The sequence below is a fragment of the Megalobrama amblycephala genome, linkage group LG7, assembly GCF_018812025.1.
Source record: "Megalobrama amblycephala isolate DHTTF-2021 linkage group LG7, ASM1881202v1, whole genome shotgun sequence".
Taxonomy (NCBI): Eukaryota; Metazoa; Chordata; class Actinopteri; order Cypriniformes; family Xenocyprididae; genus Megalobrama; species Megalobrama amblycephala.
This window is the reverse complement of record NC_063050.1, coordinates 12,935,154-12,960,676: the sequence shown is the minus strand read 5'-3', so window position 1 is coordinate 12,960,676 and position 25,523 is coordinate 12,935,154. Positions and strand designations below refer to the sequence as shown.

Sequence of the window (25,523 nt, the reverse complement as noted above, 5' to 3'; positions counted from 1 at the left end):
TGAAATGCTTTAATGCTGACACATCCACCCCAGTGTCTACAGATCGTGACCTCGATTAAATCAGATCAAATCACATTTTAAAACTAACTTGGTGCTTTAAACAATTCATTTTGATTTAAAACCATTGTTTCTGGTTCAAATGTGATTGCTTCATGTTAAATTGACTTGAAATGGTTACTATTTGAATTCACTTGATATTTTCATTTTGAATATTCTTGTCTGAATGGAGAGCGGTGATATTTGAATGTGACTGTAAACTGTATGTATTTAACAAACAACACGAGACTGTGCTTTTGAACCATGTGCTTCTTTTACTGACTCTCGTTCTACCAGGCATGAGCAATCAACAGGTGATCAGTCCGAAACACAAGTCAACTTAATCAAACACAGAGTGTGTCAAATCAAATTCACTACACCCCTGGAGTGAAAAGGAGACAGGTCTGATTCCCAAATCGCTCTTCCATCTGGTCCTCCACCAGCTGGGTGAACTCCTCCACGATGCCTGGGTGGTGGCGCTGGATAGCTTCAGATGCTCAGCAGCGAGCCCCCCGTTCAGCATTATTTAACAGTGTAGTGTTGTTATCCAGCACACTTGAAGCAGAATTACATAAATAACCAAGAAATCCTCAGGAGAATCATAGAGGTAAATGACAACACCGAACAAAGAACAGAAAGAACTGAGTGCTAAAATACACACTAATGATTAACTGAATAAGACACAGGTGCACAACTCAACTGTTAACCATGGTAATTAACAAGTGGTTGGAACACAGAAAAAGGGAACAATAATATGCCTAATAATATGTATGTACAATAATAGAGGCAATTAAAAGAAAAACAATAATAACTTGAAGGTTCTAAAGTACAATAAATCACACAGAGGTCTAAAACAATAACAATAATAAAAATAAAGACATCTACCAAGAAAATAGTAAAAGAAAGATTAATGACATCAATAAAATATGACTGGTATAACATCAGGCTAATATCTAATATTTAAAGAAAGAATCTGGGATTGACAAGTATTATCTGAAAGCATTGATTTTGATTTTGATTTAGTAGTTATTTACTATATTATAATGGCACAATAAATAATTTTCCATGGATGCTCTGGTCCTCAGTGTTGTTTAAATCCACAGCAAAGACATCTGAAGAACTTCCTGTACTGCTGCCTAACCTGGACAAGAATGAGACAAGAGGAGCTGAGTGACTTCATGACATCAATTTAACCTCTGAAACTCATCAACCATAGTGGAATTTGTTTATAATAAACAGGCAAGAAAAAGTGATTTAAAAAATCAAAATTTTCTTGATCTCTTGACATGTAAGAGGTCATTGTACTATAAAAACATCCTGTTAGTTTCAGAACTCACTCAGATCTTTGAATTTCATTCATCAAAATGAACAGATTTTTTTCAAGTATTTTAGTTTATTTCAGCAGAATATAACTAGAATGTTTAATGTGAAGAGCCAAATTCCCCAAAACATCTACTTATGCAATATTGATCACATTTCGAATAAAAAAATAATAATAACGCAACCAAGGCCAAATCATGAGAAACGGAAATGATTAAAGGTGCCCTAGAATTAAAAATTGAATTTATCTCGGCATAGTTGAATAAGAAGAGTTCAGTACATGGAAATGACATACAGTGAGTCTCAAACTCCATTGTTTCCTCCTTCTTATATAAATCTAATTTGTTTAAAAGACCTCCGATGAACAGGCGAATCTCAACATAACACCAACTGTTACGCAACAGTCGGGATCATTAATATGTATGACCCCAATATTTGCATATGCCAGCCTATGTTCAAGGCATTAGACAATGGCAGGACGTCTGGATGTGCACAGCTGAATCATCAGACTAGGTAAGCAAGCAAGAACAATAGTGAAAAATGGCAGATGGAGCAATAATAACTGACATGATCCATGATAACATGATATTTTTAGTGATATTTGTAAATTGTCTTTCTAAATGTTTCGTTAGCATGTTGCTAATTACTGTTAAATGTGGTTAAAGTTACCATCGTTTCTTACTGTATTCACGGAGACGAATACATATATATTTTCATTTTTAAACACTTGCAGTCTGTATAATTCATAAACACAACTTCATTCTTTATAAATCTCTCCAACAGTGTGTAATGTTAGCTTTAGCCACAGAGCACTATCAAACTCATTCAGAATCAAATGTAAACATCCAAATAAATACTATACTTACGCGATTAGACATACTGCATGACGAACACTTTGTAAAGAACAATTTTGAGGGTTATATTAGCTCTGTGAACTTTGTTTATGCACTGTTCAAGGCAAACGCGAGCTCCGTGTGCGGGGAGCGTGAGCATTTAAAGGAGCCGCAGCCTAAATCGGCTCATATTTAATGATGCCCCAAAATAGTCAGTTAAAAAAAATAATTAAAAAAAATCTATGGTGTATTTTGAGCTGAAACTTCACAGACACATTCAGGGGACACCTTAAACTTATATTACATCTTTTAAAAAGACTTCTACGGCACCTTTAATTCATTGCTTAGCTGGGTCTTCAGGCTTTGCAGTGTATTAGTTTACTTCACCTTCCGATCTGTGCCGTTCATTATTATGTCACATCACATCACATAAGCTAAGCTAAGCTAAGCTATGCAGTATGTACCAGAAATACAACTGATGAATTCACCTCTTGAATCTTTGAGTTAGTGGTTTGTTCTTTTGTCATGTGCTCAGTATCTTATTACATTGATGTTACTGACTGTATTATAGTTAGGTATCTTTCCTTTATCAAAGTGATTTTTCCACAACATACGGATAAAGTTGAAAGCATTAACCAACTCTTTATTACCACAATCAATGTTATGGGAAAGAACCATCATGACTGAAATATACATATTTTTAAACTGTAGGACACAAAAAAGCTACAATTTGAGACCAGAAATGTGTCATGTAAGAGTAAGAAAAACTGACTACCCAGCTAACAAAAGTTTGTTATAAGAACGTTCTCTAAATATTCAGCTCAACTAAAGCAAACACTGATCTCCATGATGATAAACACAAACTAAACATTTTCAACCAAACATGAACATCTAGACTTCTCAATAAGAGCTTCTGTAGACGATTTTAAGGTTACACTTTACAAACGAGTTTAAGGTTACGATTTTAAGGTAACACTTTACTTGAAGGGGTGTGCATAAGACTGACATGACACCTTCATAATGTTGACATGACACGTGTCATGAATATGAAGGAGGTTTTATGCATGTTTATGACAACTGTCATTAAATGTCATTCGCTCAATTATGTCATTTTTAATGCAAAGATGACATTGTTTGAGATGTCCGAGTTATGACAACTTGACATAAACCAATACATCATAACCTGTCAGTGTCTTTGTCATGACAACTTGACATCATTTAGCTTTATCGGTTAACATTGCATTAAACTGTTATGTAGTTGGTTTTGACATGAGGCCATTATAATAGTGTCATAAATATGTATCTTGAGCTCAAGTACAGTGGTACAAATTGAACTTGTCATTAAAATGTCATTAAGTGACAATACTCTGACAAATAATTTTATAACAGCGTCATGACTATTTTTCATTTCATGTTTTTTTGTTTTTGTTTTTTGTTTTTTTAAGTTTCCTCCAACAGAAGGTCAGATAATAGACAATTTCAAATTTCGTAAAAAAGATGACACTGTTATAAAATAATGGTAACACTTTATTTTAGGGTCTTTTAACTAGTTGCTTATTACTATTAGCATTCATATGGCTAAAATATTGGCTGTTTATTAGTACTTATAAAGCACATATTAATGCCTTATTCTGCATGATCTTATTCTACATTCTTAATCCTACCCAATACCTAAATTTAACAATTAACTATAATAAGCAGTAAATTAAGAGTTTATTGAGGGAAAAGTCATAGTTAATCGTTTATATATGTGTTCCCTATACTGAAATGTTACCAAAATAATGTAATGTAATGTTAACCCATAAAGCTAAGTAGTTTTTTAAGTTTGATAATTAATCTGCTATGTCATGTTTATGACAGGTTATGATGTTTTGCTAATGTCAAGTTGTCATGACAAAGACACTGACAGGTTATGATGTGTTGGTTTATGTCAAGTTGTCGTAACAAAGACATCTCAAACAATGTCATCTTTGCATTAAAAATGACATAATTGAGCGAATGACATTTAATGACAGTTGTCATAAACATGCATAAAACCTCCTTCATATTCATGACACGTGTCATGTCAACATTATGAAGGTGTCATGTCAGTCTTATGCACACCCCTTCAAGTAAAGTGTTACCTTAAAATCTTTCTTTAACTTTAAAATTAAGTTGAAAGAATGTTTGAGGAACATCATACCTTTAAAAAAACGTTCCTCTAACTTCAAGAAAACTGGAAATTTTTTTACGTTCCCAGAACCAACAGTGAATGTTTGGAGAACGTTCTTATAACAAAATTCTGTTAGCTGGGATCCCAGATAGCAACATTATGTCAGCTCAGATCCAGCCCACATTTGGCACGTGACAGAGACATGATTCGTATAGTTGTGTTTGTTTCCTCAGTGCTACATCAAAAATGCGTTTTCCTGCGACGTGACCAGAGCAGAGGTTTGTGTGCATGTGGATTGCTTTTCTGTAATCTACCAGCACAAATGGAAAATCTGTTCGCATGAAATCGCATTACAGTGGAGAATTCAAATGTCACAAACTTGCTGTTCATTCACCTCAGTGTTCGGACACACGAGCCGTGTGTATGTTTCCCTCAGCACAGCAGCACTTGAGTGTTGTTTGCATTTTGTCCGCGATGTGGTCAGAACTGAAGTTTGAATATGAACACATGAAAAATACGATTGTTATTATATACACGTGGAGCGCTCATATGATCGGTTTCAGCGCGGAGCTCCGCGATGAGTTTAACAACACTAGCCACATGGATTATACAGCATAAAGTATCCGTGTTTACATTTTTTTTAGACGTATTTCACACATTCTCCTGCACCAGAAAGTCTTCTTCAAATGAAATATATGTTCAAACTGGACACTGATACGTGTATCTGAACGTGACGACACAATTATTCTGATGAACAAGAGACTTAGAGAATGTACAAAATTAAACTATGTCTTTATTCTTAATTCTTAATTTAAATTATGTGTCGTTTATCATGAGACTGCAGTGCTCATAAAAGTGATTAAAGTATTATTAGCCCTTTTAAATATTCTTTTGCATTTCTCCCTTGTGCTTGGGAGTTTGTCATTTTCTCTGTGCTCATATATTATTATTCATTATTGTGTATAATGAGTGTTTTATTTGTTGTTCTCTCCCCTCTTCCCCCTCTCTACACGCCCATTTTTACAGTTTCTCCAACTCATAGGTGTGAATGACCAGGCTAAAACAGGGGGGTTTCATGACCCTTTAAAAATATTTGCAATAACAAAGAAAGTTAAAGCAAAATGACATCAGGTGATGATGGTTGTCTGTTGATTGTTTTGTGGTCTTCATGAAATGGTCTGATGTCATTTGAACCTAAAAACTGTGTTTTGCTATTAATATATTTACATTATAACCAATGCATTACTAGAGCATGAGTTCCTGCAGTAATCAGAAGATTTTAACAGATATGAGCACTAAAAGTTAATCTATGATGACACACACAGACATCAAGAATCAGCGTATGAATCTCAACAATGGTGACACTCAAAAGTGCCTCCAAGCTGCAATGCATGCTGGGTGTTTTGTACTATGCTGGTACCCAGCATGCATCCCACTTTTGATTGTCACCATTGTTGAGATTTATAAGTTGATTCTTGATGTCTCTGTGTGTTAACTATTAGTGCTTATGACTGTTTAAAGAGATTATCTGATTATTGCAAGAACTCATGCTGTAGTAACACAGGATTTATAATTTAAATGTATTAATAGCACAAAACAATTATTAGATTCAAATGACATCAGGCCACAAAAAATCAAACAACCATCATCATCTTTATTTTTTAGGTTTTTTTTGCTACTGCAAATTTGTTTCACACACAAACACACTGCCACAGCAGCTAGAAAAGATAAATGTATAAAGAGCCCTGCCACAGCAGCTAGAAAAGATAAATGTATAAAGAGCCCAACTAATGGAAACACTAATCACCATTATGGTGACTTCAAATGAAACATTAGAGTTAAACCTCTGTTAATTCTCAATAACAACTTCTGTAGATGTCTAACATAAATATGGTTAGTAACAAGTGAAGCTGGTAATGCTGTTTGTGGAGTTGTTTAATCCTCTGTTGAGATCTTGAGAGATTTAATGTCTTCCATCTTCAGTTGATTTCATCTAAGGCTGTGGCTGAAGTCAGTTGTAGTTCTTGTGTTTCTGCTCGTCTCTTTTTCTGTTCTCTTCTTTCTTTCAGTGATTCTGCTTGTTAACAGGCGTATTCAGGCTGAGATGACTCTATACTTAATATACACAGATTTTGTGGCTCAGATAAGGTCCAGTTTAGGTTTATTTCTTTGCTCTTGGCTGACATGTGGCATTGCTGTGGCCTGCTTGTGGCCCAGATCTGGCAAACAGAAGCGGCCCACACAAGGACCGCAATTCATTGCAGCATGTGGGCCAGATCATCATGCCACATGTGCCAGATGTGGGCCGGTTCTGGGCCGACACAATGTTGCTATGTGGGATGTAGTCAGACAGACAGCAGTACAAAGGCATTCTGTGTCTGTTTGAAATTTAGATTTTTTGACAGTTGGAGTTTCAATATTTTTGGCTCATTTCAACATTCCGTCACAGGAAAGAAATGGAAGAATAGTAACAGATTAAACAACTGCCTCTGACATTTCTCTATAAAAGACATGGATTGCCAAAATAAGAACAGAACCTCCATAAACAACTGTGATAGTCTTTCATATTCAGTTTTGACATAAAATATAGTGGTAAACTGAGTGATGTCTGACCTCACTATTGAGGACACAATAGACCAGGAAGATGAAGGTTCCCTGCTGGGAGTTCAAGATCAGGAAGAGGATCTCCAGCACCTTACTGTCATTAGTGAAGAAACCCAGAATCCAGGAGCAACCAAGAACCACAAACTGAGCCAGTGTTTTAAATATCATAATCCTGCAGAGAAACAGAGAGAGTTAATGTGTCTTTATTGACTACATATATTTTTCTATGGAGTGATCAAATCATAATGTTTACTTGGTTTGTTTCATCTGTGAAACTTCAGCGTTCAGATTTTTGAGAGTTGAGTTCAGACTGATGGTGATGCAGATGAAGAGAATCATGTTTAACTGAAAAGTAGAAAATGAATAATTAATCACCTTGTTTTCCCTTTAATAAAGTATAATTAAAATAATGAGAAATAAGAAAAAAAACTTGTGTTTAACTGCTAGTATGACACAAACAGGACCCAGAAAACTCCAGATGAAACCTTTATCACTTTTAATCCAGCATCTGTTTAGAGGAAAACACAATAAGAACTAGATGAAATTGTCAAAAATACTATTTCTGGTGTTGATTTTTTTAATCTTTTTAATCTTGTATGTGTTTATACAGTGTGTGTAAAAATGTACTTTTATCAGATAGAAGAAATCTCGTTAATTTTAAACACCAACTCACTTTTCGCTGCCGTAACCTCCAGGAAGCAGCCCGACAGACACGCCCACCACAACCAGAGCAACCGTATATCCAATCACACACAGGAATCCACTGCTAAGCACCTCCCTCTTTTTGGAGCTGATCTGTGATAGGTTCTTCACACAGATGAAGAGCAGCACAGCTTCAATGAACATCCACACAAAGCCGGAGAGAAAGAGGAAGTGCAGCACACCTGATATCGCGGCACACAACACCTGGAGACCAAGAGAGACAGTCAAAGGTGAGGGGAGAGACAGTCCAGGGGGCCAGGGGTCATAAAGTAAAAGTCCTGCCATATTTTTATTCCACCCACTGAAGCAGAGTTAAAGTTAATGAGATAATGAAGTGATAAATTGAGTGATCCCAGATAGCAACACTGTGTCGGCCCAAATCCGGCCCACATCTGGCACATGCGGAATGATGATCTGGGCCACACGTGGCAGGAATGATGGCACTTGGGCGGACCGCTCCTGTTTGCCAGATCTGGACCACAAGCAGGCCATAGAAATGCCAAATGTCAGCCAAGAGCAAAGAACTGGACCTTATCTGATCCACAAAATATTTATATATTATTTATAGAGTCATCTCAGCATTAACAATCCTGTTATCAAGCAGAATCACTGAAGGAAAGAAGGAAACAGAAAAAAAAGAGATGAGCAGAAACACAAGAACTACAACTGACTTCAGTCACAGCCTTAGAAGAAATCAACTGAAGATAAAAGACATTAAATCTCTGAAGATCTGATTCAACAACTCCACAAACAGCATTACCAGCTTCACTTATTACTAACCAGACTGACTTTATTTCTGTCACACGTCTACAGAAGTTCCTGCTGAGAATTAACAGAAGTTTAACTCTCATGTTTGTTTCATTTCAGGTTACCATGATGGTGATTGATATTTCCATTAGTTGGCCTCTTAACTTTTAACATATATTTTTGTCTTCTCTGGCTGCTGTAGTAGTGTTTCTGTCAAACACATTAGCTGTAGCAAAGAAAATTGAAGCATGATCATGTGATCATTGTTAACTATTGATGATTTTGTAATCATCATATACCCTGTGAACAACACTGTATATCCAACAATTAGCTATCAAATAGCCTGCTTCACTGAAGTCATAATAATTGAATATAAATGTTACTGCAAAATGAAATCCAGATGTTTTGCAGAAATCAGTTAGAAGATGAAAATAAATAAAAACACAAAAAGGAAAATTATGTTGACAAACACAGATATCAGTAATCAGCATATGAATCTCAATGATGGTGACAATAAACAAAATATTTAGACAATCAGATCAGCTGCATAATGCTCTGATGCATTCTGGGAGTTTTGTACTATAGTACCCAGCATGCATTGCGGCTACATGATGCTTTTGATTGTCACCATAGTTGAGATTCATGTGCTGATTCTTGATGTCTTAGTGTGTCATCTCAAAGTATCTTTTTTTTTAAAAAAAATAATAATTTCTGCAATACAGCTCAAGCTCATGTCACAGAAACACAGGGTTTGTAATGTTAGTGTATTAATGGCGCAAAACATTTTTTTTCATCTAAACAACATCATTGATTAGTAAAATCATCAACGGCTAACAGCCAACACCTGATCTCATTTCAATTTTTATTGCTGCTGCTAATGTGTTTGGTAAACACACTATCACAGCAGTCAGAAAAGACAGATATATATATGTATAAAGTTAAGAGGCCAACTAATGGAAATATCAAACACCATTATGGTAACCTCAAATGTAACAAACGAGTTAAACCTGTTAATTCTCAATAAGAGCTTCTGTAGACGTGTGACAGAAATAAAGTCAGTCAGGTTAGTAATAAGTGAAGCTGGTAATGCTGTTTGTGGAGTTGTTGAATCAGATCTTCAGAGATTTAATGTCTTTTATCTTTAGTTGATTTCCTCTAAGGCTGTGACTGAAGTCAGTTGTAGTTCTTGTGTTTCTGCTCATCTCTTTTTTTCTTCTTTCCCTCAGTGATTCTGATTGAAAACAGGCTTGTTAATGTTGAAATGACTCTATAAATAATACATAAGATTTTGTGGATCAGATAAGGTCCAGGTCTTGCTCTTGGCTGACATTTGGCATTTTTGTGGCCTGCAGGTGGTCCAGATCTGGCAAACAGGAGCGGTCCGCCCAAGTGCCATCATTCCTGCCACATGTGGGCCAGATCATCATTCTGCATGTGCCAGATGTGGGCCGGATTTGGGCCGACACAGTGTTGCTATCTGGGATGATTGACCATTATTGAAGACACCTGATGATAACAAGCAGAATCACCAAAGGAGAAAATCACAATTTTTAAGCCACCATCAAGGAGATCAATTGAATCAGTTGATCAGTTCATGCACAGCAAAAAACTAGTTAAATTAATTCATTTGGGAGTATATGTGAGACTATACTCAAGAGTGTGAAAGTGTTAAAATAAAAGTGTGAAATTAAGTAGTGTTAAAGTTAATTAAATAATTAAGTCAGTAATTGACTGAAGATTTAATATTATTGAAGATACCTGATATTAACAAGCAGAATCACCAATGGAGAAAAGCACAATTTTTAGATGACCATCATGGAGATCAGGGTTTGCTTTAGTTGGATTTTTGACCCTTGACTTTTTAATATTAGATTTTGTTTGGGCTGCTGTAACTGAGTTATAACAACCAGACAAGCAAAGAGAAAAAATAATCAGGTGGTGTTGGTTATGTTTTCACATAATCATTATTTGACCTGAATCACTGAACTCATTTAGAGCCCAATCTCTGAGTTAGATTTACATTATTGATTACAGCAGCACTGTGATTCTACAGCAGAAGATCAGCTTTATCAATATAATCTGAAGGATTTCACAAAAGTTGTTCTGATATAAAAAAAAAAAAAAGAAAGAAAGAAATCTTTCTTTCAGGCAACATTAGAAAACAAGCTACTAAAAAGACATAAAAACAGAAAATAAAATAAAAATAGTGAAAATAAAGGAAATTACTAAGACAATTAATCTCATAATTTATTCATGCAGCAATGCATGATGGGAGCCATGGATGAATTTTGATTGGTGGCTCCCAGAATGCACTGCAACATGCTTTATTATTCTCACCACTCTTGAGATTCACAGACTGATTCTTGATGTTGGTGTGTGCCTAAAAGAAAGATTTATTCAGTTACAATAGCCCAAATAAAATCTGATATTAAAAAAATTGAATTAAAAATATGGCAGGACTTTTGTTTTCTGTCTCTTGGACTTTACATCTTTAGAGACAGTTATGATGATTCTCAGTGAGGCTGTGCTGAGCTGTATGGCTCCTTCATCATTCTCACCTGCTGAGGGCGTATGAGGTTCAGGAACTGTTGTGTGAGCAGGAACAGAAGGTGAGCCAGCAGAAGACTGATGCAGATGTTGATTCGAGCCACATTATTCACTCCAGGACTCCACTGACAAAGGGCAAATGTCAACAGGGCCAAACTGAAGAACACCAGCCCCACAGACACAAACACCAAATTCAACATTTCCAGCAGTGGGTCGTTCTGAGAAAACATGTCAGAGTACATGAGTGCCAAATCTGTGCTGTTCTTCAGTGGTCACTATCAATGTTCTCGTACCTCTGGTGGTCTGCTGGTTTGCATGATGAGAGCGAATGTCGACAGATGGACACAGGAACACACAGTGTAGCTGCTGTTGGTCTCTAAAACAGAACAACCATCTACAATCCACTCGCTGATATTCCAGTACACACAGGACAGAGAACCGCTGGGGTCGAACTCCTGCAGAAAGAAGAAAGAACATGCAGAAAATATTACAAGACTGAATATTAGATGTTTTCAGATGTTCACCAGTTCTCAGGTTTGACAGAAACACATTTCAGTCTCTCACTCTGATGTGTTTGAGGGTGAAGTTGACTGGTTTGGTGAGTTTAGTGTTGGTGGTTTTGGGAAGAGTAGCTGAGATCACAGTGGACATCATGGTTTTAATCGTGTCATTTGATGTGTTGAAGAAGTCAGGCTTCAGTAGATTCTCTATTGTGTTGTAGCTCATGAAAGCCACAGCAGCTGATCCTGTTTGACAGAAACAGAAGCTTACATGCAATACCATGTTAAAACAACAATAAAAAAAATAAAAATAAATAATAATAATAATAATAATAAGCAAATGTGGTTTAGTGACAATGATATGACATTTCTTTCTAAGATTTTTTTAATCCTACAGAAATATTTCACATACTTTCATTGTTGTTCTTGGCGATCCCAATGAGATCGATGTCCACAGAAGAATTTGTCGTGTCAAGTCGAGGAATTTTATCTAAGGTGACCTGTGGTCCAACCATGAAGACTTCAACCTCTGATTAAAAAGAAACAAGCAGTTGTGTGCTATATTAATTTATTTACAATAGTTATCTTTTTTTTATTCTGGGTGCACCAATCAAAACTCATCCATGGTTCCCAGCATGAATTGTGGCATGAATAATTTATGAGCTTAATTGTCTTAGTAGTTTCTTTCATTACTATTTTCTTTTATTTTTGATGTTTCTGATGTGACTTTTTTAGTAGCTTGTTTTGTGATGTTCTCTGTTTACCTGAATATGCTGTTTGATTGCCATCATTGTTGAGAGTCTAATGCTGTAAAGTTAAAGGATTGCTATATTTGATAACACAAAGATAAGATATCAAACTTTAAATGAGATCAGAGAATCAGGTCACTCTGTGGTATTTATGTCACTATCAAAACGTAACCAACACCTGATCACTTTTTCTCTGACTTTTCTTTGCCACAATAAATGCCCTTTAAAAGCAGCCAGAAAAAAGGTCAAATGTTTAAAAAGTCAAGGGTCAAGAGTCCAACTAAAGCAAGCAATCTTTTCTTTCATTTAGCCTGCTTGTTAACAGCAGGTGTTCATCACTACTACACACTCATACATAAATCAATCAATCATTCAATTATCTCATTAACTTAAACACTGCTTCAGTGTTACTTTAACACACTTGAGTGTGGACTCAGAGCAGAGTTAATTTAACACTGGGGTATTTGATATGTAGAAGCTTACATACAAGTGTTTTGGAGCTGGGTTGGATTTAAACTCTGCAGGACGTTGGCCCTGGATTGGGAACCCTTGCCAATAAGAATTTCGTTCATCTTTGGAACAAAAATTAAGATATTTTTGATGAAATCTGAGAGCTTTCTTATCACCCATTGACAGCAACACAATGACCACTTTCAAGGCCCAGAAAGATAGTAAAGACATTAAAATAGTCAATGTGCCTACAGTGGTTCAACCTTAATGTTTAATGAAGCAACGAGAATACTTTTTGTGTGCAAAAAAAAGTAATGACTTCATTCAACAATTTCTTCTCTTCTGTGTCAGTCTCTCACACTGTTCATGTGAGCACCACAATGCATGTGTGTGATGGTGACACAAGAGCTGGCCAATAATGAGCCGGCATTCTGATGTAGAACCCAGAAGCGCTGCACTGTGTTTACAATGTGTGGTAATTGCTTTCTATGGGGAGAAAGCTCTCGGATTTCATCAAAAAAATATCTTAATTTGTGTTCCGAATATGAACAAAGGTCTTACAGGTTTGGAACAACATGAAGATGAGTAATTAATGACAGAATTTTCATTTTTGGGTGAACTAACCCTTTAATTTAACACCAGGGAATTTATTGTGAGTATATCGTACACTCAAATGCTCCAGTTCCCAACTGGTTTTGCTTCCAAATCCAACTGTCCAAAATGTCCTTAAATTCAAACATTTTTTATAGTTTTTCAGGATGCCTGTCCATCTAGCATCTGTCTTATTTGACAAGCTTCTACCAAATGATGAATGAATTTGCACCAAAATACTGACCTTTGACATAAACGACAAAAGATACAGACAGTATTGTCTGCTCCCTTTTAAAATACTTGTAACTTTTCACAATTATATAGTTACTGTAGCTGTATTAATCATTGTGGCTGTCTGTCACCTGCAGAGGTGGGAAGTCCAGGGGTCAGAGAGTAAAAGTCCTGCCATATTTTTTATTCCACCCACTGAAGCATTAATGAGATAAATAAGTGTTTAATTGAGTGATGATTGACCATTATTGAAGACACCTGATGATAACAAGCAGAATCACCAAAGGAGAAAATCACAATTTTTAAGTTACCATCATCGAGGTCAGGGTTTGCTTTAGTTGGGCTCTTGACCCTTGACTTTTTAATATTAGATTTTGTTTGGCTGGCTGTAACTGAGTTATAACAGCCAGACAAGCAAAGAGAAAAGATGATCAGGTGTTGTGGGTTATATTTTCACACAATCATTATTTGACCTGAATCACTAAACTCATTTAGAGCCCAATCTCTGAGTTAGATTTACATTATTGATTACAGCAGCACTGTGATTCTACAGCAGAAGATTAAAAAGTCAAGGGTCATCAGGTATCTTCAATAATGGTCAATCATCACTCAGTTAATCACTTATTTATCTCATTAATGCTTCAGTGGGTGGAATAAAAATATGGCAGGACTTTTACTCTCTGACCCCTGGATTACCCACCTCTGGTCACCTGTGATCCTCTGCTGCTATTGAGTCTGTATCATTTAAGAAATGTAATCATTAGTAATAAAGAAATTACAGTATTTTACACCTCATGAGGAATAACAGTTAGTTTTATTACAGTTACTTTTATTAAATAAGATCGACTCAATGACGTATGCAGCCTTCAGATGCGACTTCCAGAGGATATTCCTCTGAGTTGGAACACAGCTAATGACTTAAAGGTGCCATATGTATGATTGACAGCCAGTTGTTGAGATTGTTTACTGCAGTCCAAATCCTGTCAAAAATTAAAATTCAGTCTTACTTTACTTTACTTAGCCTCATGGTCCAAAAGAGTATGTGTAATAAATTATATGTTGAATCAAATAAAATTTTTCTTGCTGAAGCTACTTTTTGTAATGTCTATTTGATGCTTCACACCTAATGACTTTAAATGATCTTTTGGGAGTAATTTCTCAGCCAAATTTGATTTGCGATTAATTTGAGATTAATTAGATTAAAAATTTTAATCGCTTGACAGCCCTATTAATAACTGTTTGTCCACTTACCTACAGCAGCAAGAGCAAAACTGACATTGTGACTTGTGTATGTCGGCTTCACCAATGTAGAGATGAGTTTCTCACTGGTTTTTAACATACTGTTTCCTTGGGAGGCGAGTATAGCTGGGCTGACTGATGATGATGATGATGATGATGACTCTAAAATCTTCTCTGAAGCATTGAAGGCCATGGTCAAAATGTTGGACACAGTCTAGTTTATTGATCAGATAAATAGAGTCACAGTAAATGTCGACAGAAACAATAAGACAGCACTGTTTTGTCACTCATCTATTATCTACAGTCTGTAACTGACAAATATTTGATTATTTTCTCTTGAAGACTTACATTCACAGAGAGCACTTGAGATGTTGAGATGTTCTCGATCTGCTCAAGTAGATTTTGGAAACAGTTCTGACTCTGAAATCACAATTGTGAAAGCAGTATTTGTTGATTTTGATCATGTTTTTTTAATATTAACAGGGAACCAAACATGTATTGTTACTGTACTGAAGAACACTGTGAAGATCCTTCAGTGATGTTAGCACAGACGCATAACACAAATCTATCAACATTAAACGGAAAAGCACATTCATATTTCACATAACTACAATTATTGCACTACTCTTTGGACTAATTAGCTGTTTCTAATCCAAAGTTGCAAATTTAACTTGAGCAAAAATCAAAACAAAACAAAAACAAAACAAAACAAAAACATAAAATATCACCATTTCCATTCCATGTATTCTAGAGAGCAAAACTGCCAGTTCCTGAAAAACTGGCACAAAACATCAGTTATAAAAAATGGAAGCTGCTGCAAGACATGAAACGCAATAATAAAAACAGCCATCTTTTGTTTGGATGCCTGATGATTATGATTGTCTGTAACAGGTCTGGGAGGTAATTATACCAAATCATTCTGACAGCAAGCATTTTTTTAGAATGATTAAAACTAAATTTTAGATGGTGTGTGATGAAACTGATTAGTTCAGTAATCACATAGCCTTACACTGTTAGACCTTGCTGTAGAAAAATGGCCAAATTCTGACAGTAACAAACCATTTTCCATTAAAACAGTAATATACTGTAGAAAACAATGCATTCTGGGTAATTTTTGTCATTTTCGAGAAAGTAGCCTACAGGAATATACTGTGAGTTAACATCGCTCAAAGTCGACACTCAGAGGCTGCGTTCTAAATCACACCCTGTACCCTCATTCACTATTCCCTACATTAGTTCACTAATATAGTCCACTTGACAGAGTTAATGAAAAGAAGAGAGTGAATTCAGACACTGATGAACACCTGATAAGCAGAATCACTGAAGGACAGAGAAACAAGAACAGAAAAAAGAGACGAGCAGAAACACAATAACTACAACTGACTTCAGCCACACTGAGTGTCAAACCAGTTCACAAACCTGTTTGACATTATTTATTTCATACATGTACAGAAGTTCTTGTTGAGAATTAACAGATATGGATGTTGATGTTTTATTGAAAATAAAAATTTATTGAAGTTTGCAGTCACCATTGTGGTGACCAGTGTCTGCTTTAGTTGGGCTCTTGACTCTTTGACTTTAACTTTTTCTGGCTGCTGTAACTGAGTGTTTGTAAAACATGTTTGTTATGGCAAGAAAAAGCCAAACAAAAAGTTGATCAGGTTTTTTTGGCTGTTGTGATGATGTTGCAATCATCTTGGACTTGTTTAAGTCACTGATCTTTTTCAGTGTTTAGTATTTTAATGGGTATTTTATCTTCATTGATTATACTATATCTGTGATTTAACAGCATAAGAACCAGCAATGCTTCAGTAATCAGTTATTTAAGATAATACACAAGTCTTATAGTGTATAAAATATGTTGAGCTCCGGCATAATATGGACAGCAGAGACATCAACAATCAGAATATGAATCTCAACAATGGTGACATCCAAAAGTTTAATGCTGCAGTGCATGCTGGATGCCAGCATTGTACAAAACTCCCAGCATGCACTGCAGCATGAATACATTATGCAGTTTTATTGCCACCATTGTTGAGATTGATGTGCTGATTTTTGATATCTGTGTGTGTCTAAATAATCCTACAGCTGTTTTTTTTTTTTTTTTTTTTTTGTGCATGGTGTTTAAAAATAAACTCTTTTTAGCTGATTGTTGCTAGAGCTCTTGCTGTAGTTTCACAGTGGTGATACTGTAAAATATTAGATTGTTAACAATATGACAATAGATAAAGCAAGGTATGAATTCATTGAATCAAGAGACTATGCGATGGTTAAGTCTTCACCAACACATAACTATCAGCACGCAACCATTTGTTTTTTTCTTCACATTTATTCTTCACAAAACATCAACATCTAAACTTCTGTTAATTCTCAATAAGATCTTCTGTAGAAGTAAAGTTACACTGGTCAGTAATAAGTGTAATATTGTGTAATGGCTGGAAGACAGTTGTAGTTCTGTTCGTATTTTTTCTGTTCTTGTTCTTCTTTTCAGTGGGTCTGTTTGTTAACAGCAGGTGTTCATCATTAATGCTCAATCATCATTTAAATATTAACTTAATTATCTCACTGCAACAGCATCAATGTTACTTTTTCTCTGTAGTGTGGACACTAGAGGATGTTCCTGTGGGGTTGAAAGGGTTAAAAAGACACACCCACAAAATGTATTTTAACAGTTACAAACTGTAAGTTAAAAAACAGTTATATACTGGCAACACTATTGGCAGTTTTATAGTTTACTGTAAAATTGAGTTTTGTGGGTCACCATTGTGCTGAAGAGTAGAGCCTGTGCTTAAGTTCAGGAGAAGATCAAGAGACTCTGATGATATGCTGCATGTTGTTTTATTTAACAGATGGTGACTGTGTAGTTGCTGATGCAGTGAAAATCTTTTTATTTAAAATGTTTTTTTTGAACTCTAAAGAAATAAGTTCATAATAATAATATGCATATGTTATTATAATATAATTAAAGTTAGTTATAAAATATAAATGGCAGTCTGACAATTTGAGGCAGTTGGTTTCTACAAATGAAATGAGGTAACACAAGCTTTAATTTAGTGCATGGTATCTTTACAGTAACATACTGTAGATTACAGTAAATAACTGTACAATCAATAGTAAATCACTGGCAACAGTGTTGCCAGTATTATACTGTAAAAAAGCCCGGCAAGGTCTAACAGTGTATGCAATATCCCTAAATTTGCATAAAATACATTATGGAAACATGGCTATTGATAGGAGCTGTCAGTTCAACTCTAAAACTTCAATTTCAGAAACTCAACTTACGGTGCATCCGTCCTGCAGTGTTATATTTATACCTGCAATGAGAGAAATCAGCATGAAGACAATCTGCGAATGAATATTCAGCAGGGTCAGACAAAAACTTTGGAATATAATCTCATAAAGTCCTTGTATCCATTTGTAGTGTTTTATTATTTTGAAGTTAGTCCGGAGTGAACGTCAGTGTCTCACTTTAAGACTGTTATAATGTTGCTCCATTAGGATCAAAACTCATATTTCCAGCCCATAAAACTATCAGTAAGAAATCATTGTGTTAAACAATATCAGTAGATCAGCAGCAGTCAGAATTAAGAAAGCCATTATCAAAAATAAAATAATAGATCCGACCATAAATGTGGGAATGAATGCCTCTTTTTTCCATATATGGACATAAAATCAGAATCTATCTCATTTCAATCTATTCAACAAATGTTCAAAAAAATATTGCTTAATATACAGTAGCTTGTGTGCAGACGTGTAAATTGTTTGCAATGATCTGCAACTCTACATTGCACACACACTTGTTCCTTATCTTTATCACAAACACTCACACACATCTGTTCAATTCTACAGATCCACAAACATTCAGTCAAAACACAATCCAGCAGAAGAAACATCAGACTACATTACCAGCTGAGGTCGTCTCTGCTGTGACTGTTGTATCAGTGCTCTTGATGTTAGTAACAGCTGAAAAAATAATGACTGATGAACAATGAATCAACAAACACAATACAAAGAGCTCATGTAGATATAACCTCTGCTCATCTTTATTTAGAAAAACAAACACACTCACACACATCTGTTCAATTCTACAGATTCACAAATATTTAACTAAAACACAATCTAACAGAGGAAACGTCAGACTACATTACCAGCTGAGGTCGTCTTTGGTGTGACTGTTGAAAGGGTGGCACTGGTGTTAACAACTGAAAATAAATAAAAAAATAAATGAATTGACAAATGCAAATAAATAAAACACTTATTACTAACCAGACTGGCTTTATGTCTGTCACACATCTACAGAAGCTCTTATTGAGAATTAACAGAAGTTTAGTTGTTGTTTTGTTTCATTTGACATTACCATGATGGAGGTCAGTGTTTGCTTTAATTGTGCTCTTGACCCTTGATTATTTAATAAAACTGATCACTCAGCTTACAAGCAATAGTATCAATTTTATTTATTCTCTGACATCCTCAACTGAATGCACTGCTTCTCTCGGCCACTCACTGAATAGCAGACGCAGAGAGAGAGGTGAAAGCAAGCAAAATCTTGCGCTCGTGCGGCAGTACCGAGGGGTCTCAGAAGCTAGATCAGGTTAACAAGTATATTTGTCACAATGGTTTCCTTGGAAAAAAGTCGCAAAAGGGGTCTGAAAACTCAATAATTGATTAGTAAAGTAAACGTTGAACTGAAGTGGTATTTTATGTGTTTTTGCACAATATGTTGGTGTTTAATGTTCTGTTGGGATTTAAATGGTTTTTTGTTGTCTGAGTTTTGTGGGTCACCATTGTGCTGGAGAGTAGAACTTGTGCTTCAGTCAGTGATGAGCTGACAAATGCTGATATTATGTTGCATGTTGCTTTATTTAAAGACCCCCTGTGGTGAAAATCAAGTGATTAATGTTGTTTATATGTCTATGTAATGTTTTTAATATGCTTTAAGACAAACCATGTGCAAATTCATAAGTCAGCACCATTGCTGAGCATTTTATGTTTGAAACTGCAGTAAACCAAAAACCTGTGGTTTGAAATCGGTGCGGTTTGTGACATCACAGACTACCTTGTAACCAATCACAACAACGTGCCGGCAGGCGTTAGCATATCATTAACTGTGACTGCTCTGAAGCAGGAAAGTCTCGAGAGAAGCCAGGTTATCCCGGTATATTTTCTGTTGATATGAAAAATTGTGTAGATTTATCAACATAACAAGTCTATGACGTTCTGAGTTGTTCAAAGCGTTTGTAAGGATACTGATTGTTAGAAGGCAGCTGTCTGACTCTGAGATGAAGAACAGGAACGGTGTGTGTAACATTAGCAACACATTATTAGCTGTTTGATAACATAGTCAATCAAAAGGCTAATCATATTAATTCATATTAATTCATGAATTACAGAACCGTCGCAAGGGCTGGGCCAAGTGTGCGAGCGCATAGGGGCTTGTGCTAAGTAAAGTGACAACCTACTTCAATAAAGTTCATGTTTTGTCATTCGAAATACTTTAATACTATAAAACATAGCTAAAACAATATTGTTTTGAATGTGTGACTGTGATTCGTGAGCATATTCAGTCAGTGTGTCCTCGCACATCAAGTTCTGAGAGAGATATTCAGTCCATTATAAATTCTGATTTTGGCCGCCTCTGGAATGGATCAAACCAGAGATATTAGCCTACCTGATAAGCTCAAGTAAATATGCTGGAAATTTGCGCTCATTCAAGGAGGTGGATTTATTTCATGTATAGCCACAACACAAACAACAAATCGTCACTGTAGCAACAGTAGACTCTCAGAGCTGGCATGAGTGGAGGCGGGACTAATTTGCATATTCATTGATCTGTGTATATTAAATGAGGCAAGGTTCTAGAGTTTTTTCACTTGATTTTTTTTTTTTTAAATATGTCATTCTGGTGATCAAAGATGATTTTTAAGGGATAAAATAATTGACTACAGGGGGACTTTAAAGGCTGTAACTGTGTAGTTGCTGATGCAGTGACAGTCTCTTTTAGTTGCACATGTGCTGTTGTTAGTTAACAGTTATCTGCATGAGATTTAAGGTTTAAACTCAACATGTGAGTATATTTGTATATTGTATAGAAAATTGGAGATCAGGGTTTGCTTTAGTTGGGCTCTTGACCCTTGATTTTTTTGACTGCTGTAAATAAGCTATAAAAGCCAGACACGCAAAGAAAAAAGATGATCAGATGGTGTTGGTTATGTTTTCACATAATCATTATTTGATCTGAATCACTGAACTCATTTAGAGCCCAATCTCTGAGTCAGATTTACATTATTGATTACAGCAGAACTGTGATTTAGTGATGTGTCGTTCTTGAACGATTCGTTCATTTTGAACGAATCTTTAATGTGACTCGGGAAGAACGAGTCGTCTCGGGGGGTGATTCGTTCAGTCGCGCATGTGCAATATTCTACAGGTTCTGTACTGCTAGAAGTAGTTCACCTGATGATTCAATTGATTAGTTCATTTCATGAGTCTTTCGGGTTTTGAGTCGTTCCTTAATCACGTGACAGACCCATACGCTACCAATGCATTCTGAGCCGGAAAGAGAATTGATTAGTTCTTTTTATGAGTCTTTCGGGTTTTTGAGTCGTTCCTTAATCACGTGACAGACCCATACACTAAGACAATGCATTCTGAGCCGGAAAGAGAATTGATTAGTTCTTTTTATGAGTCTTTCGGGTTTTGAGTCGTTCCTTAATCACGTGACAGACCCATACGCTACCAATGCATTCTGAGCCGGAAAGAGAATTGATTAGTTCTTTTTATGAGTCTTTCGGGTTTTTGAGTCGTTCCTTAATCACGTGACAGACCCATACACTAAGACAATGCATTCTGAGCCGGAAAGAGAATTGATTAGTTCTTTTTATGAGTCTTTCGGGTTTTTGAGTCGTTCCTTAATCACGTGACATACCCATACGCTATGCTGTGTGACCCAAGCACATTATATTTATTAGTAAATAACGTTAACTCTCCAGTTTTGTTTGAGTTTGTGTTACAACTGTTAAAGCTGAAGTTATCATAACCTTGATGTTTTAAACTAACATTAATAATTCAAATTCAAAATGTTATTTGCTTTTAATTTATGTCATTATGTCCTTTTTGAGCAATCTTCTTATATTAGACCAATATGTCAAGTCTGCCTAGGAAAAGCAATTATTATAACAGCAAACTCAAAATTGGAGTAAAAATGAACAAACTAGGCTATAAATACTTTGTATTGTAGGCTTGGATTATTATATTATTATATAGCCTAGTGTTTATTTACAGATAGACAGTCAAAAAGATAAATTAATCAATATTTTATTTATAACAGGGCTTTATTTATTTATAATAACACACCACAGATCCTCAAGAAACAGTAACAAAAACAGTGACAGAAATGTCAGAAATAGCGTATGGGTCTGTCACGTGATTAAGGAACGACTCAAAACCCGAAAGACTCATGAAGAGAACTAATCAATTCTCTTTCCGGCTCAGAATGCATTGGCGTAGTGTATGGGTCTGTCACGTGTTTAAGGAACGACTCAAAAACCCGAAAGACTCATGAAATGAACTAATCAATTCTCTTTCCGGCTCAGAATGCATTGGCGTAGTGTATGGGTCTGTCACGTGTTTAAGGAACGACTCAAAAACCCGAAAGACTCATGAAGAGAACTAATCAATTCTCTTTCCGGCTCAGAATGCATTGGCGTAGTGTATGGGTCTGTCACGTGTTTAAGGAACGACTCAAAAACCCGAAAGACTCATGAAATGAACTAATCAATTCTCTTACCGGCTCAGACTGCATTGGTTTAGCATGGGACTGCCTGTCACGTCATTAAGGAATGACTTAAACCCGAAGACTTGTCAGACAAGAGGTGAGGTGAGCTTAATCAGCTTGTCATAAACTGAAGACCCAGGTAATGAATTAATCATTTCTGAATCTTATAGCATTGTAGTTTTGTATTGTTTGTAGTGGGATCAACGTTTGCATAAGTAGTAGATGTGTTGGGGAAGTAACACGTAACATTTTAATTACATTTTGCTAAAATGAACTAAATTAGAGTTGTGACGTTCGCGAACGAACCGATTCTTTTGAACGGCTCATAAACATGAACGATGGGAGCCGAGTCGCGGCTGGAGGGGAGCCGTTCTTTCTGTCGTTCTTTTTTCCTATGCGTGTTTTACACAGATGCACACAAATGAGCTCCTCCGCGAGACAGAACAGTTATAGGGGGAGGGGCGCACCCAGCGCAGGCCAACCCTTTATAGCGTGATGATATTAGTTATTAGTTGTGCACGCATCCTTCACGTGAGTACTCCAGTGGAAAATTTTTATTTATTCTAATTTTATCTACTTTAAATATTTTTTGTTTTCTATCAAAATGTTCTTGTGTGATAACAATGTTCTTGTGTGGAAGTGTTTGTAGTAAAAGCTGTTTTGCACAGAAATTCATTGCAGCCGGCTTTGTTTTTGATGTTTATTTGTGAGTAGATATTGTATGAATAACATAAGTCAACGTAGCTTTACACACACACACACACACACACACACACACTTTGTACTAAAGGTAAATCCAAAATAGTGATGTCACTGTCTAAGCAGAGGGATTTGTGCAACCCTATGGAATATAGTCCACACATGACAAATGAGGTAATAATCAATATTTCAGAATAATTCAAACTCAGATATTGGTGTGTGATATCCGAGTTTTAATTATTTGACTACAAATCTCACCTCATCATTCCTCCCAGTGATTATTTCCAGGATAAACTGAGATGCCCCCAAGCTGGCTTCTTAAAACTGACTAAATATTTAAAAAGAGCCAAAAGAGCCGTTCTTTTGAACGGCTCTTTGAAAGGAACGGATCGCGAAGATCCGGATCCCCTCAAAGAGCCATAAATCCCATCACTAAACTAAATGAACGAAATGACTCGAAAAAAGATTCGTTCATTTTGTTGAACGAAACTCAAAAGTCCGAGTCAGTAAAATGATCCGAACTTCCCATCACTACTGTGATTCTACAGCAGAAGATCAGCTTTATCAATATAATCCACAAACACACCATTCAATATATTTTCTCAAAAGTTGTTATTTAAAAAAATCTTTCATTTAGAGACACAGACACCAAGAATCAGCCTGTGAATCTCAACAGTGGTGAGAATAATAAAGCATGTTGCAGTGCATTCTGGGTGCCACCAATCAAAATTCATCCATGGCTCCCATCATGCATTGCTGCATGAATAAATTAAGAGCTTAACTGTTTTAGTAATTTTCTTTATTCTCTTTATTTATTTATTTATTTGCAATTTTTATGTGACTTTTTAGTAGCTTGTTTTTTAATGTTCAGAGTTGATCTGTTGATCAGAATATGTTGCTTGTCACCGTCGTTGAGATGCACAGGCTGATTCTTGATGTCTGTTTGTGCAAAGAAATAATAGTAATAGTGACAAGTAATAGTGTTTAATGAGCAGAAATAAAAACATTTGTGAAATGACAATACAGTATGTAAAAAGCTCATGTAATTATAATTACCTGCACAGTATCCTGAATTGCAGAAAGATGGTCTAACCAGCTCATAGACATAATAATTGCTTGGGCAGGCTTTGACTCTAATGGGATTTGACGGGTTACCACAGCAGTCAAAAGCTGAACCACACATAGCTCGAGTGACGACTCCATTCTCAACTTTTGGGTGACCACCACTCATCCACAGTGGGACTTGAGTGCCACAGTGACGCTGACCAATACACGTGTCTAACATATCAGCACTCAGGCCATTAAAGAAGAGCCGATACCAGCCGCTCCAGGAGACAGACTGGTCACACTTGGAGGTATCTGTATTACTGATGGATCTCCATGGATTGTCCAGCACAGTGTAGTTGTAGCAGGGGTCAGAGAGATTAGCTGTTAATGAACATATTTCAAGAAATTAACATGTTTCTAGAAATGTTATGTGTATTATTAATATTATTAATAAACTGTTAATGTGTTTTATTAATAAAATGTATCCAGGAGTCGTTTTTTTTTTGTTTGTTTTGTTTTTTGCTTTGGTACTATTTTCACAAGTATGGTGTATACTTTCAAAACTCTTAGTACAAAACTCCAAACTGATCACACTTGTAATGGTGCTGGTCCTTCTTTCAAAACCTGATCTCATGCTTTCATTTTAGTTGTACAAATTTGCATTCTATATAATCATTTCAAAACACAAGATCATTGTGATATGTAATGGGAAATTTTGATTTAATCTCTGAAACAACAGTATGATCTTCTTTCAGTTTAATACTTTTAACAATCAGTTAATTCAATAGCAAACAATGCAAGATACATGTTTCAAATCACCCTTGTTGCTGAAATAATTACACAGGCTACAGATGCCACATTAGAAAATACACTTACATTACCTAAATCACATAATTGACATAAAATCCAAAATGTTTGTAACTGTATCTATTTAGTGTGTTATCAAAAGGTGTGAAGTATGATACAGTCTTGAGGTTTTGTGCTAGATCAGAGTTTGTTGCTAATACAATAAATGTAAATCTTTACAGAAGAAGGGTGAATTATAGTAATGTGTAAAGATCCAACAGAGTGCTAATCAGAAAACCTGAATGAGTTTTAAAACAGATTGTGCACTAAACACTTTAAACTACGGTGAGATTTACCCACAAACATACATCAAGAATCAGCCTATGAATCTCAACAATGTTGACATGCTTAATGCTGCAATGCATTCTGTGGGCTACAGATGAGTTTGGCATGATACACCCAGAATGCATTGTGGCATGAAGCATGTCACTGTTGTTGAGATTCATACGCTTATTT

General features: G+C 35.8%; 1 protein-coding gene across 1 annotated transcript in view; it reads right to left on the bottom strand.

Annotated features, from left to right (window-relative positions):
* Positions 1–241: 241 nt before the first annotated feature.
* LOC125271700 (adhesion G protein-coupled receptor E3-like) overlaps positions 242–25,523 on the bottom strand; it is a 30,304-nt gene continuing 5,022 nt past the window's right edge. The window contains exons 4-18 of the mRNA XM_048195865.1: positions 24,231–24,602; positions 18,850–18,903; positions 18,608–18,664; positions 17,984–18,015; positions 15,050–15,121; positions 14,714–14,915; positions 11,854–11,970; positions 11,506–11,687; positions 11,235–11,396; positions 10,953–11,159; positions 7,619–7,851; positions 7,387–7,453; positions 7,199–7,290; positions 6,955–7,117; positions 242–1,177 (exon numbers count right to left, since the gene is read on the bottom strand). Of these exons, the coding sequence (XP_048051822.1) occupies positions 1,118–1,177; positions 6,955–7,117; positions 7,199–7,290; positions 7,387–7,453; positions 7,619–7,851; positions 10,953–11,159; positions 11,235–11,396; positions 11,506–11,687; positions 11,854–11,970; positions 14,714–14,915; positions 15,050–15,121; positions 17,984–18,015; positions 18,608–18,664; positions 18,850–18,903; positions 24,231–24,602 (2,072 nt within the window). The 3' untranslated portion in view covers positions 242–1,117. The remainder of the gene's footprint in view (positions 1,178–6,954; positions 7,118–7,198; positions 7,291–7,386; positions 7,454–7,618; positions 7,852–10,952; positions 11,160–11,234; positions 11,397–11,505; positions 11,688–11,853; positions 11,971–14,713; positions 14,916–15,049; positions 15,122–17,983; positions 18,016–18,607; positions 18,665–18,849; positions 18,904–24,230; positions 24,603–25,523) is intronic.